This window comes from Phyllopteryx taeniolatus, chromosome 18 (genome assembly GCF_024500385.1).
Source record: "Phyllopteryx taeniolatus isolate TA_2022b chromosome 18, UOR_Ptae_1.2, whole genome shotgun sequence".
Lineage (NCBI taxonomy): Eukaryota > Metazoa > Chordata > Actinopteri > Syngnathiformes > Syngnathidae > Phyllopteryx > Phyllopteryx taeniolatus.
This window is the reverse complement of record NC_084519.1, coordinates 7608527-7625436: the sequence shown is the minus strand read 5'-3', so window position 1 is coordinate 7625436 and position 16910 is coordinate 7608527. Positions and strand designations below refer to the sequence as shown.

The following is a 16910-nucleotide window of genomic DNA, read 5'->3' as shown; positions in this document are numbered from 1 at the left end:
CCACAGTTAATTGCGCAGGAGCCATTGTCCTAAGGCGTCATTGTTTGTAAAAACAACCTTCAGAAGAGCCGCAAGTCTTGAGTGTGCAAGAACGCATGCTCTGATACCCAAGTGTATTATTCATAAAACCTATTGTCTGGATACCACGTAGAATATGTTTCAAAAACTGGCTTTTTAAGGAAGTAAAGCATGGCTCATTGAGATAATTTCTTCTGCAGTTGAAGGAATAATTCTATGCGAGCCTCTGCGGACTACTGTGTTATTAAACAGAAGAGGGAGTTGTCATGTGTTTCCATGAACAAGTCAACATTCAAGGAAAGAACCTTATATCTTTGGGTTGTCCCTGTACTCCAATGTGAGAGGTACCTAATAGGCTAGCATACAATGAGAACAAGCTCTTCTAAAAAATAGACAAATCCAGGAGGATATTGGAAAGGCTATGATCCAACGTCCCTTTGACCTATGACGACACGTTTTGCTCAGGCCCAGGGACAGCCATTTCCTGTTCTCACACATGAACATATATAAATATTAGCGCCACGGAGAGTCCACATGCCTGTTTGTGGGAGACTTCTGGTCCTCCATTATATTCGCAGAAACTGCTGTAACGCCAGGTATTCATGGGGTATTGTTTATCTACTTAACTGGACCCATAGAAAATATTTGAGCCTCCTGAAACATAATGCTGTTACAGCAGAAAACAAGGCATGCGATCATGTGAATAAAACCTGATTCACCCAGTTGAGTCTTTATTCTTGCAGCTCTGACTCACTGTCTATGCCTGCTTCCTGTGTCACAAATCACAAAGGCCAACTGAAAGACATTAGTTCTGTGGATCCACCTCAGTTGTAAGACAGAAGAACTTTAAGGGTACGTTTACGCTACAAAAACCTCAGAAAAATAGTAACGTTCAAACATGATAAAAACGATCTCTGTTCACAAAGACATGCATAAACAGCTGTAAATGTGACGTAAATGAAGATTTTGTTAAGTATTGATGACTGATTGCGACACATTTGTGTACGTTGCGACTGAACACATCCCTTCACTTTCTCAATCTTCCATGCTAAGATCCTTTTAAAATGCTTGCATTTTTAGGCTCCAAAATGCTCTCGACAAATGACGAAAAGGACATTGTTTTATCCGTTTTTAGTAAATATTGTGTAAATAGCTTAGCCTTTATATTGTTGTATCATTTTTTACTAAATCTTGCGTAAATAGCCTTTAAATGAGAACATTTAAATGCTAATTTATTAGCATGTTCCCTGAATGATGATGATACTATGGCACGTTAATATTGCAGGATTTACTCAAATCATAAACAGAAAGGGTACTTATAAACCTTATGGACATCCTATTTCCTGTCTGATAAAAACAAAAATATTTAAGAAGAACTTAACATAAAAAAAGTGGCTCCTTTAAGTAAATGCATGATCGTACAGTTTAGTCTCCATTTCTATTCAAACCACATGCTGGATTTGTATGGGACTGGAAAAGCTTGCCAGCAGTGATGAAATTTCATATTCATGAAAATGTCCAGAGCAATCTCCATCCCTGAAATCCATCAAGGGATTACCTATGTGAATTATGTATACTGAGATAGAGGCCTTCATTAAAAACATCATCCAGATTGCTCATGTTCACTTGGAACTCCTTGCATCTAACATTACTGGGCCATTAAAAAAATAAAGCACAGTGAGGCCTCACGTTGGTCTGTATTATTGTGTTATATATGTTGCTATTGTACATTGAATGTGTCAAGGCTGAAGCATGAACAGCCTAAAATAATAAAATAAAACCAACGTCACTTGCCATGTGATCCTTGGGTTTCCTACGGAGCCCCCCTGGTGCCAAGGTATGAGAAAAATAAAATTCATTGATAATCTGTTCCCTCAGTTTAGTAATCCGTTCCCTCAATTTAGTAAACTGTGCCCTCAATTTAGTAAACTGTACCCTCAGTTTAGTAATCTGTATCCTCAGTTTAGTAAACTGTACCCTCAGTTTAGTAATCCGTTCCCTCAGTTTAGCAAATGTCTGGGGCTCCGTATACCCACGTATATCTGTCAAGTGAAGTAAATTCTATTTGTATGTTATATTCTTACTCGTGTGAATTCTGTGTATAAATTCTGTCATGTCGTGATATATCCTACATCCCATTTTTTCAACTGAAAGGCAATACTGCTGTAGTTCGAGGGGGTTGATCATTATATAGCAGTACTAGCAGGACTGGCTACAATTAGCCTGCGTGTTTCCTAAACACAGTACTAAATTGAGGGTACGGATTACTAAATTGAGGGTACGGATTACTAAACTGAGGGTACAGTTTACTAAACTGAGGGAACAGATTATCAATGAATTTTATTTTTCTCATACCTTGGCACCAGGGGGGCTCCGTAGTTTCCAATCAAATGACCATGTTGGAATGGGACTTTAGAGCAGAGTGTCCCAAGGTGACAACCACATATTTAAACATAGCCTGCTTTGCTCTAATCTGTATGATATAAAGGAGCTTGTCCCACATAATTGATAATTACATGCATTAGCTAAATGCTTTGGTCTTTGGAGTGTACACTACAACTATGGGATAGAAACGTTATTACGTATTAGAAATCATTTGCAATATACACTAAATAGCAAGAGCCACAACTATTGAATCATAATCTGATACTTGTGTTTAAAAATGCAGTTTGGTTCAGATAGTATTAAACCAGTTGACAAATCACATTTCATCAAAAACAAATTTAAGGCTTGAAATGTGTCATTGGTGAGCAAACAGATGCACCACCAACAGCTGAGCACAAACAGACAAGACAGACAGACAGACAAGACAGGCAGACACACACACAGAGACACACAAACACACAGAGACACACACACACATGGAGACACACACGCACATTGCACGTGACCTGCGGATTTAAAGATACATTTAGACGGACTAGCTTGGCAGTGTATTGGACCCTGAATGTGAGCGTCAGAACAGCCCCTGTCGGCTCAACACGAGTGATGCGTTACATAATAGAGGCGATTCAGGCGATACACTGGGGATCAGCAGTGCCACCTTCCTCTTTTTCTATTGTGTTGCTTTGTTGCTTACACACTTATGCGCACGAACACACATTTATTTATTTAAGAAAGTCAACCTATTAACACTTCCGGCACAACTCACACGCAAACACTACATCTCCAACCCATTTAAATGAACACATACATAGTCGCCCTGAACCCGGCGGCAGCAAGGACATCTGGCACATTTCACGAGCTGGCTTTGTGTGTGTGCGTGTCTGTATTTGCAGATGGTGTGTGCTTATGTGTGTAGGAGGAACATCAGAGAGCTGAAGTGAACGGGAAGCTAGCACAAGCAAAGACTTCCAAGTATGCAATGTCAACAATGTACTGGTTGTAAACGATTGTGTAGTCCTTGACAAAATCAGATTAGATTTTGACTTTTAAGCATAAACCAAACCAGTGGACAACAACTGAATATGAAGAATAAACTACTTTTCTCCCACTAAAGTACAAAACTTGACATGAATGTTGGTGCAGGCTAAAAACTAACACTTGCTGGCTCTGTTAAAACCTCTCTCAGAGGACATGAACATCTGATTATAAACTTATGACAGCAACATGACTGAAGTAAACATTATTTCTGTCTCACTCAATGGCTGAGAGAACTGTTGTGATTCATTAAGGGGATGAACAGAACCATGGCACGTGCAGGACAGCAACCTGAGCAACTCGAGGGTAAAAGGAAGCCAATTTAATCTGCCTGGCCTGCAAGATGAGCGGAACATAACTTCAACGAGTCAGTGGAACCAGGTTAAAATGGCAATTTATTCCATGTGCACAGTGTAAGAGGATAAGTGGGGAGTAAGCATGTTTTTGTGTGCGTCTTACCTGATGCGCGGGCATGGGGCAGCACAGTGAAGAGTAGGAGAAGCGTGGGGAAGGCGGCCAGCCTGTGGGCTAGAGAGGAGGAGGAGAAGGAGGAAGGGGCTCTCGTATGTAACGCTACCATTCCATTGCACATCTTTTCCTCCAACAACCGGCAAGAGTCCTCTACGGCTTAACCTGTTCCAGCCACATTGGAGAGAGGGAGGGAGAACATGGATTACTATACACATTCAGCATCACATTGCGTAACCCACAACGCGGAGAGGGGATGGGGAACAATATTCAGGTTATACGCCATAGTGACAATGAAAAGGGCTTTCTCAGTGAATCATCAAACAGCTATCTGATTACTGCATGCGTTGCTATTGAGTTCCAGCGGCTCATACTTTGGTTCCAAAACACAGACAATTTCTTGATTCCCTTTCCGACAACAACAGCACGAAAATTCCTGTAATCGACCTTCTGTTCGCACTCTTGGCTTTCGACCAAGATCTAAATAAACTAGCAGTTAATGCGCTGGTAGAGATGATGCAACAGGGAAACAAATCCCTGCTGCCAATGAGGAAGCAGGATTACAGACATGTGAAAGGTAGGCAGGACTCCTGATCTGCCTGATTCCTCCACCTCTGAGGTGATCAATTAATTGACACCAGGCATGCTTTCTTTGGATGAGCATCTACTTATTGAGGTGGGTGGTGCAGCATGTGAGAGTAACACTGCATTGTTTGAAATGACGATAAGAAGTGAAACATGACGTGATGGGTGTGCCCTCTGTCTCTAAACCTATTATCAAACAACACTTTCTGGTTTCGATCCATTGTTTAATGGGGTTGGGAAATATGGCATGTGAAAATTATGTGTATACGTAGATGTGTGACTACATTGACAACACTACCTTCTTGGCATAAACAACCCCAAAATGTTTAACTCCACAAGGGAGAATTGGTGTAAAACTACCATAGCTCTGCACTACAAATTGTCTGCTCTCAAATGTAAATGGGAATGTTTTGTTTCCCTGAACAAGGAGACAAACCAGCAGCAATCAGAAAAGCTGATGTAAGACCTACGTAAATGCACCAGCAAGCAGGATGAAAATACATGTCCCCATGCATTCAAATACCCTTGTGACAAATGTGTGTCCTTGATACAATTTCATTTGTAAAAGACAATTTGGTTATCAGGGAACCAACTTGGGGCAGGAGAAATAATCTTAGCGGCATTAAAATTCAGATGTTAAATGATTCTTTACTGAAGATTTTTTTTTTTATGTCAGAGTATTGCGATTGATAGTGAAGTCCATAGGATACAAAAAAGGATTGTCACGCGTGCACAATAGTCATCTGACAGCAGAATGTCAGCCTCCACTGAAAAATATTTTTCAATTTGTAGCAAAAAGGGGACCAACTTAAAAGCCACTTTTGGACATTACATATGAGTACATAAATAAAGTCAAGTATGGGAACAAGTTCACCATCTGAGTAAATAACCGCGGCACGTAAAAACACTGATACTAGGCTTTACACGATCAGGATTTTTGGGGCCGATCACCGATCAGCAAGTTTAAAAAAACGATAACCGATCGCTGGGTGGCTGGGGCATCTGATTCGGATGCCTCCCGGACGCCTCCCTGGTGAGGTGTTCCGGGCACATCCCACCGGGAGGAGACCCCGGGGACGACCCAAGACACGCTGGAGAGACTACATACTTCAGCTGGCCTGGGAACGCCTCGGGATCCCCCCGGAAGAGCTGGATGAAGTGGCTGGGGAGAGGGAAGTCTGGGTGTCCCTGCTAAAGCTACTGCCCCCGCGACCCGACCTCGGATAAGCGGTAGAAAATGGATGGATGGATGGATAACCGATCTGAACACAAGATGGAGCAATGCAACTTGTTCATTTATTGTATATACTTGTGTACTGTATACTTGAGTACCTTCAAACGTATTCTCTAGCATTTTAGACTAAAGTTAAAACATAAATGACCTCTAGTGGGCATTCAAGGATTGGCCACTGACATAGGTTTCGGTCAAATCAACAGTACAACATCAATGGGTGCTAACTTACTGTAATTATCCAGCCATCCATTTTCTTTACCGCTTATCCGCATTAGGGCTGCGGGCCGCTGGAGCAGACCAGCTATCTTCGGGCGGGAGGCGGGGTGCACCCCGAACCGGTCGCCAGCCAATTGCGGGGCACATGGAAACAAACAAGCATTCCCACTCACATTCACATCTACGGGCAATGATTGAGTCTTCAATCAACCTACCACATATGCTTTTGGGATGTGGGAGGAAACGGGAGTGCCCGGAGAAAACCCACCCAGACACGGGAGAGCATGTAAACTCCACACAGGAGGGGCCGGGGATTGAACCCCGCTCCTCAGAACTGTGAGGCATACGCTCTAACCAGTCGTCTACCATGCCGCCTCCATTTGTTGCATTCATTCAAAATTGATAAAAGTCATTATAAATGTAATCAAATGTAATTATCCATCCATCCATTTTCTGAGCCGCTTCTCCTCACTAGGGTCGCGGGCCTGCTGGAGCCTATCCCAGCTGTCATCGGGCAGGAGGCGGGGTACACCCTGAACTGGTTGCCAGCCAATCGCAGGGCACATAGGAACAAACAACCATTCGCACTCACAGTCATGCCTACGGGCAATTTAGAGTCTCCAATTCATGCATGTTTTTGGGATGTGGAAGGAAACCGGAGTGCCCGTAGAAAACCCACACAGGCACGGGGAGAACATGCAAACTCCACACAGGCGGGGCCGGGGATTGAACCCGGGTCCTCAGAACTGTGAGGCTGACGCTCTAACCAGTCGGCCAGCGTGCCGCCTCAAATGTAATTAGACACTCTATATTACCAGAACTGTGAGGCAGTTAACCAGTCGTCCACCATGCCGGCTTGTAATTACCGGTAAATTACTTTATTGCAATTCAATTACTTTAATAAATACTGTTAATGACATGCTTACTCTAACTTTCTCACTGTCCTGGCCGGCTATATGGACCAGTGTTGTCCAGAGTTTGCGTCCGTTTGGCTTTTGCTTTGTTTTTCCCCCCACGCTGCGTTGCTTGAACACGGCATGCTCCTCCTTGTGTACATTCTTCAGGTGCCTGATCAAATTTGTTGTGTTGAAACATTTAGATAACATTCCCCAAAACGTACTTCAGTTGTGCAGAGACTGCAAATAACTTGTGTGTTGTTTGTGTGAAACACCGGAAAATAGTCCCACACCAACGACATGTTTTTCACCGACAAGATTGAGAAAAACTTTATTGGCTGTCAGATAGTTACAGTACTACGCCACAAGACACGGAACAAGGCTAAAAATAAACTAGCTTTTGGATTCATACGTGACGGCGACCCGGAGTAAATGTCTTGCGCGGCGTCGATTGATGACGTAATTGGTCGGATTGGCGAATGACATAAAAGCTGATCAGCAGAAAATTTTCGGCCGATACCGATCAAATCGGTGTGAAGTCTATCTGATACGCCTCGTAAATAACTTGTGTTTTGGTATGCACGTCTTTCTGTTAGCTCCCCACACAAGCACAATGAATATGTGTGCTGCAGGACGCAAAGCAAAACCCAAACCAGCTAAACTAGAAAATATGACATTCTGTATCTTGAGTTTGGTCTGAATGTGGCTGTGCTGTGCCCCTGAGGTAGGTGACCGTTTCACATCAGGGATGTCACATCACAGAGCGAAACTGAAGGCACAATAAAAAAATTTATTGATGGGAGTGATGTGTGACAAGGCTGTACTAGAGCCTATTGAAAATATTTTCACTGTAAACAGTTTTCACTAGTAATTTGAATACACGATTTATTTTGAAATGTTACATTCTAGCCGGCACGGTGGGCGCCTGGTTAGCACATCTGCCTCACAGTTCTGGGGACCGGGGGTTCAAATCCCGGCCCCGCCTGTGTGGAGTTAACATGTTATCCCCGTGCTTGGGTGGGTTTTCTCCGGGCACTCCAGTTTCCTCCCACATCCCAAAAACATACGTGGGAGGTTGATTGAAGACTCTAAATTGCCCATAGGTGTGAATGTGAGTGTGAATGTTTGTTTGTTTCTATGTGCCCTGCGATTGGCTGGCGACCAGTTCAGGGTGTACCCCGCCTCCCGCCCGAAGATAGCTGGGATGGGTTCCAGCAGCCCGCGACCCTAGTGAGGATAAATGTTCAAGAAAATGGATGGATGTTATATTCTAACTTATGCATTTCTTCAATTTCATTTAATAAAACATTATGCCAGTAAATGAAACTCTAATTTATTTTAACCATGCAAACATGAGTCATTACAAATAGGGTTTTAAAAGTAGCAAGTAGGCATCGAAATGAATGTCCATCGATTCAAGACCCATCGAAAATCCGTAATTTAATCAAAGCCGTCTGAATTCAAATCAAATTGAATCATGAGGAGGCGACAGATTCACACTCAGAGGATCCAACATCGGTGAGAAAGGTGGACATTACTGTAAATCTTGGCTATTTTGCTACTGCGAGATTGTTAAGTGGGAACAGTTTTTGTTATCTATGGGGATCTTGCAGACAGGGTACTCTCTACAGAGAAGGAGAGACAGACACACACTGCTGCTGAGCTAATGGCCAATGTAATGGCAAGGTTACAGTTAGAGGGCAGTGGATATGATTGCAGATCTGCTGCATGGCCATTGACAGATGACCTAGAGCTGCTCGATGGTGATACTGTAAACACCTGCCAAAAATGACTGGGTTGCATGTGAAAGACTACATGTTATTGGGAACCTCAACTAGACAATTTTACACATTGGGCGGTAGCATGAGGGATCAAACCATGAGAGCCAAAACAGAGGTTAGATGGCCCCTGTGTGTGAGGAATGACTGACGTTTTGCCTGGTTGTGATGAAAACGGTCACAGCCCGAATATTTTATATATACCACCAGAAGCTGGGGTTGACGTTACGACATCTGTTGGATTGTGGGATGCTGTGTCACTGTGCAAAAATGCACATAGTAGCAGAAATACACTACTTCTGAGTTTTGTGTAAACGGCAAAGAGAGATGGTCTTCTCTTATGGACGGGCCTAATACAGAAATCGTTGTTGTTGTAAGAGGCTAATATTCAAGATGTTTAACTTACCTAGTACAGTGGAAGAAATAATTATTTTACCCCTCACTGATTCTGTAAACTCACCCACTGACAAAGACATGAGTGGTCTATAATTTTAGTGGTAGGTTTAACAGTGAGAGACAGAATATCTAAAAGAAAATCACAAATTTTTTTTTTATTGTATTTCATTGAGTGAAATACGGCGGCACGGTGGCCGACTGGTTAGAGCGTCAGCCTCACAGTTCTGAGGACCCGGATTCAATCCCCGGCCCCGACTGTGTGGAGTTTGCATGTTCTCCCCGTGCCTGCGTGGGTTTTCTCCGGGCACTCCGGTTTCCTCCCACATCCCAAAAACATGCATAAATTGGACACTCGAAATTGCCCGTAGGTGTGACTGTGAGTGCGAATGGTTGTTTGTTTGTATGTGCCCTGCGATTGGCCTAGCCAGTCTCCAGACCTAAATCCCATAGAAAATTTGTGGCGGGAGCTGAATCTTTGAGTTGCCAAGGAACAGCCTCAAAACCTTAAGGATTTGGAAAGGATCTGCACAGAAGAGTGATCCAAAATTTCTCCCGCAATGCAAACTGTGTGCAAACTTGGTGATGAACTACAAGAAACGTCTGACCTCTGTTCTGGACAACAAGGTGTTCTCACCAAGTAGCAAGTAATGTTTTGATAGGGGGTCAAATACTTATTTACCTCAAAGATTTGGAAAATCTATAAATCTTATGAGATTTTCTAGATTTTCTTTTTGATATTCTGTCTCTTCCTGTTCAAATAAAACTACCATTAAAATTATAGACCGTTCATGTCTTTGCCAGTGGGTAAACTTACTCTCACTCTGAGTGATCAAATAATTATTTCCTCCACTGTATATAAAAATGCTTGCATTGCCAATCTCAATGTTTTCAGTGTAAAGATTTCACAGACTAGAGTGCTCCAGTAAATCAATCCCAGCATATCTGATCAGGCTGCACGTGCTTTAATGTAATACTTGAAGCATAAGGGAATTTTGAAGAGAGCGAGAAATTTCCAATACACAAACAGTAGGGTTAGGCACCCGGCCGCCCACCATCTTCCTTATGTTCCTGAGGGTTTGATCGATGGCAACGGATATGTGCATGCGGTGTAGGTCAGTGGGAGAGAATGACGCAGACCACATTTGACAAGACAGTTAGAGCCAAAGGGAAATGCAAAAGGACCCATGCCAACCTTTGAAACCATGGATGTTACCCTTTTCCCTACGTTAGGAGATTCAAAATCTCCGTCAGCGGTTACTGATAGACTGTGGCAAAAAGTATTTGCAATATGAAGGACAAACTAAAGTCAGAAGGAGTACAAAAAAACTAAAATATGTTAGGCTGGAAAGATTCTGCTGAGATGGCATTTCTAATGAAAGGTTGAGCTCTTGGGGAGGTCAGCGTATTGACCGGCTGGTATGTTTGCAAAGTGAAAAGCTTAAGCACAATCATGTTAATTGCTTTCATACAAGTGCATAAGAAAACTCAAGCGGTTTTCTCCAGGTACTCCGGTTTCCTCCCACATCCCAAAAAACATGCATGGTACGTTAATTGAAGACTCTAAATTTGCCCGCAGGTGTGAATGTGAGTGCGAATGGTTGTTTGTTTAAATGTGCCCTGCGATTGGCTAGCGACCTGTTCAGGGTGTACCCCGCCTCTCGCCCGAAGGTAGCTGGGATATGCTCCAGCACGCCCGCGACCCGAGTGAGGATAAGCGGTACAGAAAATGGATGGATGGATGGACAAGTGCCTCAGAATAATCTGAATCTATCTACAACAAGTCTACAACTATAGCGCTTCTCATTCCTCTAATACACTGGTACCTAACTCATGGCCCTCGGGCCAGATCCGGCCTGCCACATCATTCTGTGTGTCCCACGAAAGCAAATCTGTGCGTCAACTTCATGTTTTTTGCTAAAATACCAAAATTGCAAATTGTCTTCACTTTTAATAACGTTAATATATTGCATACATTTTGTGTTAACAATCCCCCTTTTAAAATAAATGGAATAGTCAAACATTTTTTTACAACCTTCTGATTTCAAAACTAGTTATCCATCGGTAAATTGTGAACCTATAATAATAATGAGACGATTATACAGTTATATGGGTTCAAAGTCAAAACGGCCCTTAGATCGAAACCACAACTATGATGTGGCCTGTGACAAAATTAGTTCGACACCCCTGCGTCGAAAATATTCCTTTATTTGCTTTTAGTTGGTTTTAGATAGGCTTTACACGATCAGGATCTTTGGGACCGATCACTGATCAGAGAGTTAAAAAACCGATGGATTTATCACTGATCCGATCACAAGATGGAGCAATGTGTCTCTTTAAATGACTTGTTCATTTACTGTATATACTTGTGTACTGAGTATCTTCAAAAATATTCTCGTCAGGTCATGTATTCTAATCAGTCAGGTCAAACCAACATTACAACATGACAGAAATAATGGGTGCTAACTTACTGTAATTAAATCACTTTATTGTAATTAAATTATTGACACACACCAAACACTTTAGAGCATGATTGGACAGAACGCCGGCATGTTTATGTACAGCTGTTAGTGCCTTGCAAGGCTATGTAACGTTTTGTTGGCTGCTTGTGAGCCATATCATGTTGAAAGTACGTGAACATACCTCAAGCAATCCTTGAATAAACGTCTTATCCATAGCATCGGTGACCACCACACGTTTTCCCCCATTTTGTTCTTTTTTGACCAACACAATGGGTTTTCTCCGGGTACTCCAGTTTCCTCCCACATCCCCAAAACATGCATGCTAGGTTAATTGAAGACTCTAAATTGTGCAAATGCCTGTTTATTTATATGTGCCCTGCGAATGGCTGGTGACCAGTCAAGGCTGTACCCCGGCTCTTGCCCAAAAACAGCTGGGATAGGCTCCAGCACACCCACAACCTTAGTGATGATAAGCGGTACGGAAAATGGATGGCTGGGTAATAGTCTGGTATAGGATGTTAAGCCCTACAATTACGACAGGAAAACTAGGCAACTGTCCACTTCAGACACTAGTCTGACAAGCATCCATCCAGCAGGCTGTTACTGTGGCTTTTCAGCTGCCTGCAGCTCCGCGAATGCAAAGCAGTCCAAGGAAAGCAGCAGCACAGGCGTGTGTCCGTGGACAGAAAGCACTCATTGTGTCAAAGAAACAGCCGAGAGGATATTTCCACCCGATAGGCCCCAATGGTACCGCAGCTGGTAGAGGCCATCGGGGCCTGTGAAGGGAGCCCAACGACAAGAGCTCTGAATGGCACACACTAGTCACTCTTTGTTTTGAGGTATGAAGTGATATTAAGCCCCACAGCGCCTGGTCATCCCAATCGGCTACCTCAAGGAATGTGACAGACAAATCCAAAAGTTATAGAAAAGAGACAAAAACAATAAAAGATTACAGGATCACTTTACAATGTTGAAAAGGGTAAGAACAACAGAAAGCAGCTGAGGCCATACAAAAAAACTTGTGTTTAAAGTCTGGGCCCAGAGGTGTTAAACAACCACAGTGCAGTTAAGTGTAAACAAAATCATTAAGAACCTTTTGTCGTGACTTTTGACTTGTCGCCACATTATTTGGTTGGCAACCAAATAAAATAATATTGCAAATTACAGTAGTCAAATTTGTCCTATTTTAAAACAATACGCAATATATGTTATGCATGATATATACCTTATAAGACCTCAGTTTTTTCCAAAAGATTGATAGTAAACAACACACGAGCCAACGGCAGCACAAGACTTACTACAATATACAGTGGGAACGGAAAGTATTCAGATCCCCTTAAATTTTTCACTCTTTTTTATATTGCAGCCATTTGCTAAAATCATTTAAATTCATTTTCCCCACATTAATGTACACACAGCACCCCATATTGACAGAAAAAAACTGAATTGTTGAAATTTTTGCAGATTTATTCAAAACGAAAAACTGAAATATCACACAGCCATAAGTATTCAGACCCTTTCTTAAGTATTTAGAAGAAGCCCCCTTTTGAGCTAATACAGCCATGAGACTTTTTGGGAATGATACGAGTTTTTCCACCTGGATTTGGGGATCATCTGCCCTTCCTTCTTGCAGATCCTCGCCAGTTCTGTCAGGTTGGATGGTGAACGTTGGTGGGCAGCCATTTTCAGGCCTTTCCAGAGATGCTCAATTGGGTTTAAGTCAGGGCTCTGGCTGGGCCATTCAAAAACAGTCACGGAGTTGTTCTGAAGCCACTCCTTCGGTATTTTAGCTGTGTGCTTAGGGTCATTGTCTTTTTTTAAGGTGAACCTTCGGCCCAGTCTGAGGTTCTGAGCACTCTGGAAAAGGATTTCGTCCAGGTTATCCCTGTACTTGGAAGTATTTCATATTTTCTTCCATTGCAACCAGTCTCCCTGTCCTGCAGCTGAAAAACACACCCACAGCATGATGCTGCCACCACCATGCTTCACTGTTGGGACTGTATTGGACAGCTGATGAGCAATGCCTGGTTTTCTCCACACATACCTCTTAGAATTAAGGCCAAAAAGTTCTATCTTGGTCTCATCAGACCAGAGAATCTTATTTCTCACCATCTTGGAGTCCTTCCGGTGTTTTTTAGCAAACTCCATGTGGGCTTTCATGTGTCTTGCACTGAGGAGAGGCTTCTGTCGGACCACTCTGCCATAAAGCCCCAACTGGTGGAGGGCTGCAGTGGTGGTTGACTTTTTGAAATTAGCAGGGGCGTCCATGAAAAAGACGTTGCTTGGATGGCAGCATATATTTCTCTAAAACCTATATGTACCTTTCAGCATTAATGGTGCCTTCACAGATGTGTAAGTTACCCATGCCATTGGAACTAACACAGCCCCATACCGTCACAGAAGCTGGCTTTTGAACTTTGTGTCCGTAACAGTCTGGATGTTTATTTTCCTCTTTGGCCCGGAGGACACGACGTCCCCAATTTCCAAAAACAATTTGAAATGTGGACTCGTCGGACCACAGAACTCTTTTCCACTTTGCATCAGTCCGTCTTAGATGAGCTCGGGCCCAGAGAAGCCGGCGGCGTTTCTGGGTGTTGTTAATAAATGGCTTTTGCTTTGCATAGTAGAGTTTCAAGTTGCACTTACAGATGTAGCATGGAACTGTATTTACTGACGTTGGTTTTCTGAAGTGTTCCTGAGCCCATGTGGTGATATCCTTTACAGATTGATGTCGGTTTTTGATGCAGTGCCGCCTGAGGGATCGAAGTTCACGGGCATTCAAGCTTGGTTTTCGGCCTTGCCGCTTACATGCAGTGATTTCTCTGGATTCTTTGAAACTTTTGATATTATGGATCGCAGATGATGAAATCCCTAAATTCCTTGCAATTGTACGTTGAGGAACATTGTCCTGGCGGCACGGTGGCCGACTGTTCTGAGGACCGGGGTTCAAGCCCAGGTCCCGCCTGTGTGGAGTTTGCATGTTCTCCGCGTGGGTTTTTTCCGGGAACTCCGGTTTCCTCCCACATCCCAAAAACATGCATTAATTGGAAACTCTAAATTGCCAGTAGGTGTGAATGTGAGTGCGAATAGTTGTTTGTTTGTATGTGCCCTGCGATTGGCTGGCAACCAGTTCAGGGTGTACCCCGCCTCCTACCCGATGATAGCTGGGTTAGGCTCCATCACTCCCGCGACCCTAGTGAGGAGAAGCGGCTCAGAAAATTGATGGATGGATGGAACATTGTCCTTAATCTGTTCGACTATTTTCTCACAGACTTGTTCACAAAGAGGTGAACCTCGCCCCAGCTTTGCTTGGGAAAGACTGAGCAATTCAGGGAAGCTCCTTTTATACCCAATCATGGCACCCACCTGTTCCCAATTAGCCTGTTCACCTGTGGGATGTTCCAAACAGGTGTTTGATGAGCATTCCTCAACTTTCTCAGTCTTTTTTTTCCACCTGTCCCAGCTTTTTTTGGAACATGTTGCAGCCATGAAATTCAAAGTTAATGATTATTTGCTAAAAACAATAAAGTTTATCTTGAACATTAAATATCTTGTCTTTGTAGTGTATTCAATTAAATATAGGTTCAACATGATTTGCAAATCATTGTATTCTGTTTTTATTTATGTTTAACGCAACGTCCCAACTTCATTGGAATTGGAGTTGTATGTCGGTACCATTGTAAACTGACACCTCCCTGTAGTGGTTTATTGTTTTACTATTAACATTTAGCTTCTTTATAGACTTGGCACTTTTATTTTGATAATTATGGGAGCCATCACTAAAGCTGAGACTGATCATTTTATTGGTTTTATATTTCCCTTACAGTGGTTGACAGTTGCAAATGTTAAAATTCCACTTAAAAATACCTGCACAGTTAGGTCCTGGATGGCGAAAGTCTGATCCAGGACCAAGATACTAGACGAGGAAAACGGATTGGACATGCAAACATGTTGCAGACCAACAATGTCCCTGGAACGGATTGTGTTCGACCTGAGGTTCCACTCCTCCAGAAAGGAATAACCCAAAAAGTATGCGGCACAATCTTAAGAACCCTGCCTTTTACACATTTCATCATAACGTGTTGCCCTAGAGTCTCTTGCGTTCTGCCTTCTTCTTCTTGATTTTTGATTACATTATGACCAAGCAGACAGTAATCACTTCCATCCTTGAGTACGGTAAGTGTGTGACGTTGCTGTCCTTCCCAACAAACAGGAAACCACTCAAGGTATTATTGGAACAAAAGCGAGGGTGGATTTGGACAGTGCTGTGGGGGAATATATGAGCAACCCCACCAAAATCAACACCAGAACACATCAGTTTCCATTCTCTGGAGACGCCCGGCTGCCTTCACAGCGGCACAGTCAGTCAGTCACACGCTAGGACACGTGAAAATGTACTGCGAGATATTTCAACAAAGAACGTGACGCGTTGCCAAGAAAACACGCACGCACACACAATGTAGTAGAGACAAATAAAACCAACATTTATACATCATCGCTCGCGGCTTAAATATAGTACTGTACATATAATACTGTAAATAGAATATCACTGTTCACGTGATCGAAACGTAACAATACACAAGGAACACTCTCTGAGACTTGCTTATTTTCACATGAATAATTCCTTATCTTAAGTGCGAATGCCTTATTAGACCATTAATGACACTGTTATATATATCCAAAAGCAACTGAAAATATGTGAATGTTGTGAAACACTACTTGTTGTTCCAAGTTTATAAATAGGGAACTTATCCTCCAAGTCTGAGCGTGAATATTCTTTACAGTGCCATTAAAATACGTCATGTTATCCCCGTTTGTGACCAAGCAAACTACAACGACGACGACAACGACAACAACAACGACGACGACGACGACAACGCCGCCGCCGCCAAGGGTACCGAATGGGGCTCTCGTAGTGGCCTTTCTGTGCTTAGCTCGCCAAATAAAAGACGACTTACCGACAAAAGGTTACCAGCGGCGAGCCGTCCTCCCTTGTTCACATTCGACGCATTTAACTGCGGCGTAAACGAACACACACGACGCGGTACGTGGCGAAATAGCACCAAATGATGTCGTCTCCGTCGTCGTATTTCCCCAGCGAGGCTCGGCTCGGCTCGCCACAGTTCTTTTTTTTTTTATTTGAGGTGAGCGGAAACAACTCGGTGTGTGACTGAGAACTCGACCAGCTGCCTCGCTCAGTGGCTCTCGCGCGGTTTCCATGGCTACTCCGTGAAAAGGGCGGGTCCTAATCTGTCAAATCATTTGCGGGCCCCTTTCAAAGTAAAAGCGAGCGAGCCCCCTTCAGAGTAAGAGCGCACGGTCAAGTGGCGAGACAAAAATGACAGTAAAACACACAAAGGGCTGACATATTTAACGTTATGGCAATTCGGTCATTCTTTAGTTCGTCAGTCTTGACCGTTCTTTTTCATAGCTAAAAATA

The 16910-nt window shown here is 43.0% G+C and overlaps 1 protein-coding gene across 1 annotated transcript in view; it reads right to left on the bottom strand.

The window, feature by feature from the left end:
• susd6 (sushi domain containing 6) overlaps nt 1-16684 on the bottom strand; it is a 39714-nt gene extending 23030 nt beyond the window's left edge. The window contains exons 1-2 of the mRNA XM_061753060.1: nt 16429-16684; nt 3898-4071 (exon numbers count right to left, since the gene is read on the bottom strand). Coding sequence (XP_061609044.1) covers nt 3898-4030 — 133 coding nt within the window. The 5' untranslated portion in view covers nt 4031-4071; nt 16429-16684. The remainder of the gene's footprint in view (nt 1-3897; nt 4072-16428) is intronic.
• Nucleotides 16685-16910: the final 226 nt, after the last annotated feature.